The 273-nt window shown below is 44.0% G+C and overlaps 1 protein-coding gene across 1 annotated transcript in view; it reads right to left on the bottom strand.

The window, feature by feature from the left end:
• Positions 1 to 273, bottom strand: part of LOC109835184 (NAC transcription factor 25-like) — a 1,912-nt gene that overhangs the window by 681 nt on the left and 958 nt on the right. The window contains 2 exon segments of the mRNA XM_020403171.1: positions 3 to 161; positions 242 to 273. The exon segment at positions 242 to 273 is cut by the window's right edge and continues 1 nt beyond it. Coding sequence (XP_020258760.1) covers positions 3 to 161; positions 242 to 273 — 191 coding nt within the window.

Genomic DNA, 273 nt, shown 5'->3' with positions numbered 1-273 from the left:
TCGGAAGCTGATGATTCGGAGAGCATGACGTTGTCCATGGAATCATCGAGGTGCATCCTGTGTGTACAGTTACTGCTGCTGCTGTTATTGTTGTTACTGATGATTCCATTACTGCTGCTGCTGTTTTTCTTATAGATTCGGCACAGCACCCAGTCATCCAGCTGCAATCGATCGCGGTACATCAAAACACAAGAAATCAATCGGCAACATATATATACAGACAAATTGTAAATATTTTTACCCTTAGGGATGCCTTCTTGTTGGCGGTAGCCG

The sequence above is a fragment of the Asparagus officinalis genome, chromosome 3 (assembly GCF_001876935.1).
Source record: "Asparagus officinalis chromosome 3, Aspof.V1, whole genome shotgun sequence".
NCBI classification, from domain to species: domain Eukaryota; kingdom Viridiplantae; phylum Streptophyta; class Magnoliopsida; order Asparagales; family Asparagaceae; genus Asparagus; species Asparagus officinalis.
This window is presented reverse-complemented; position numbering and strand designations above follow the sequence as displayed.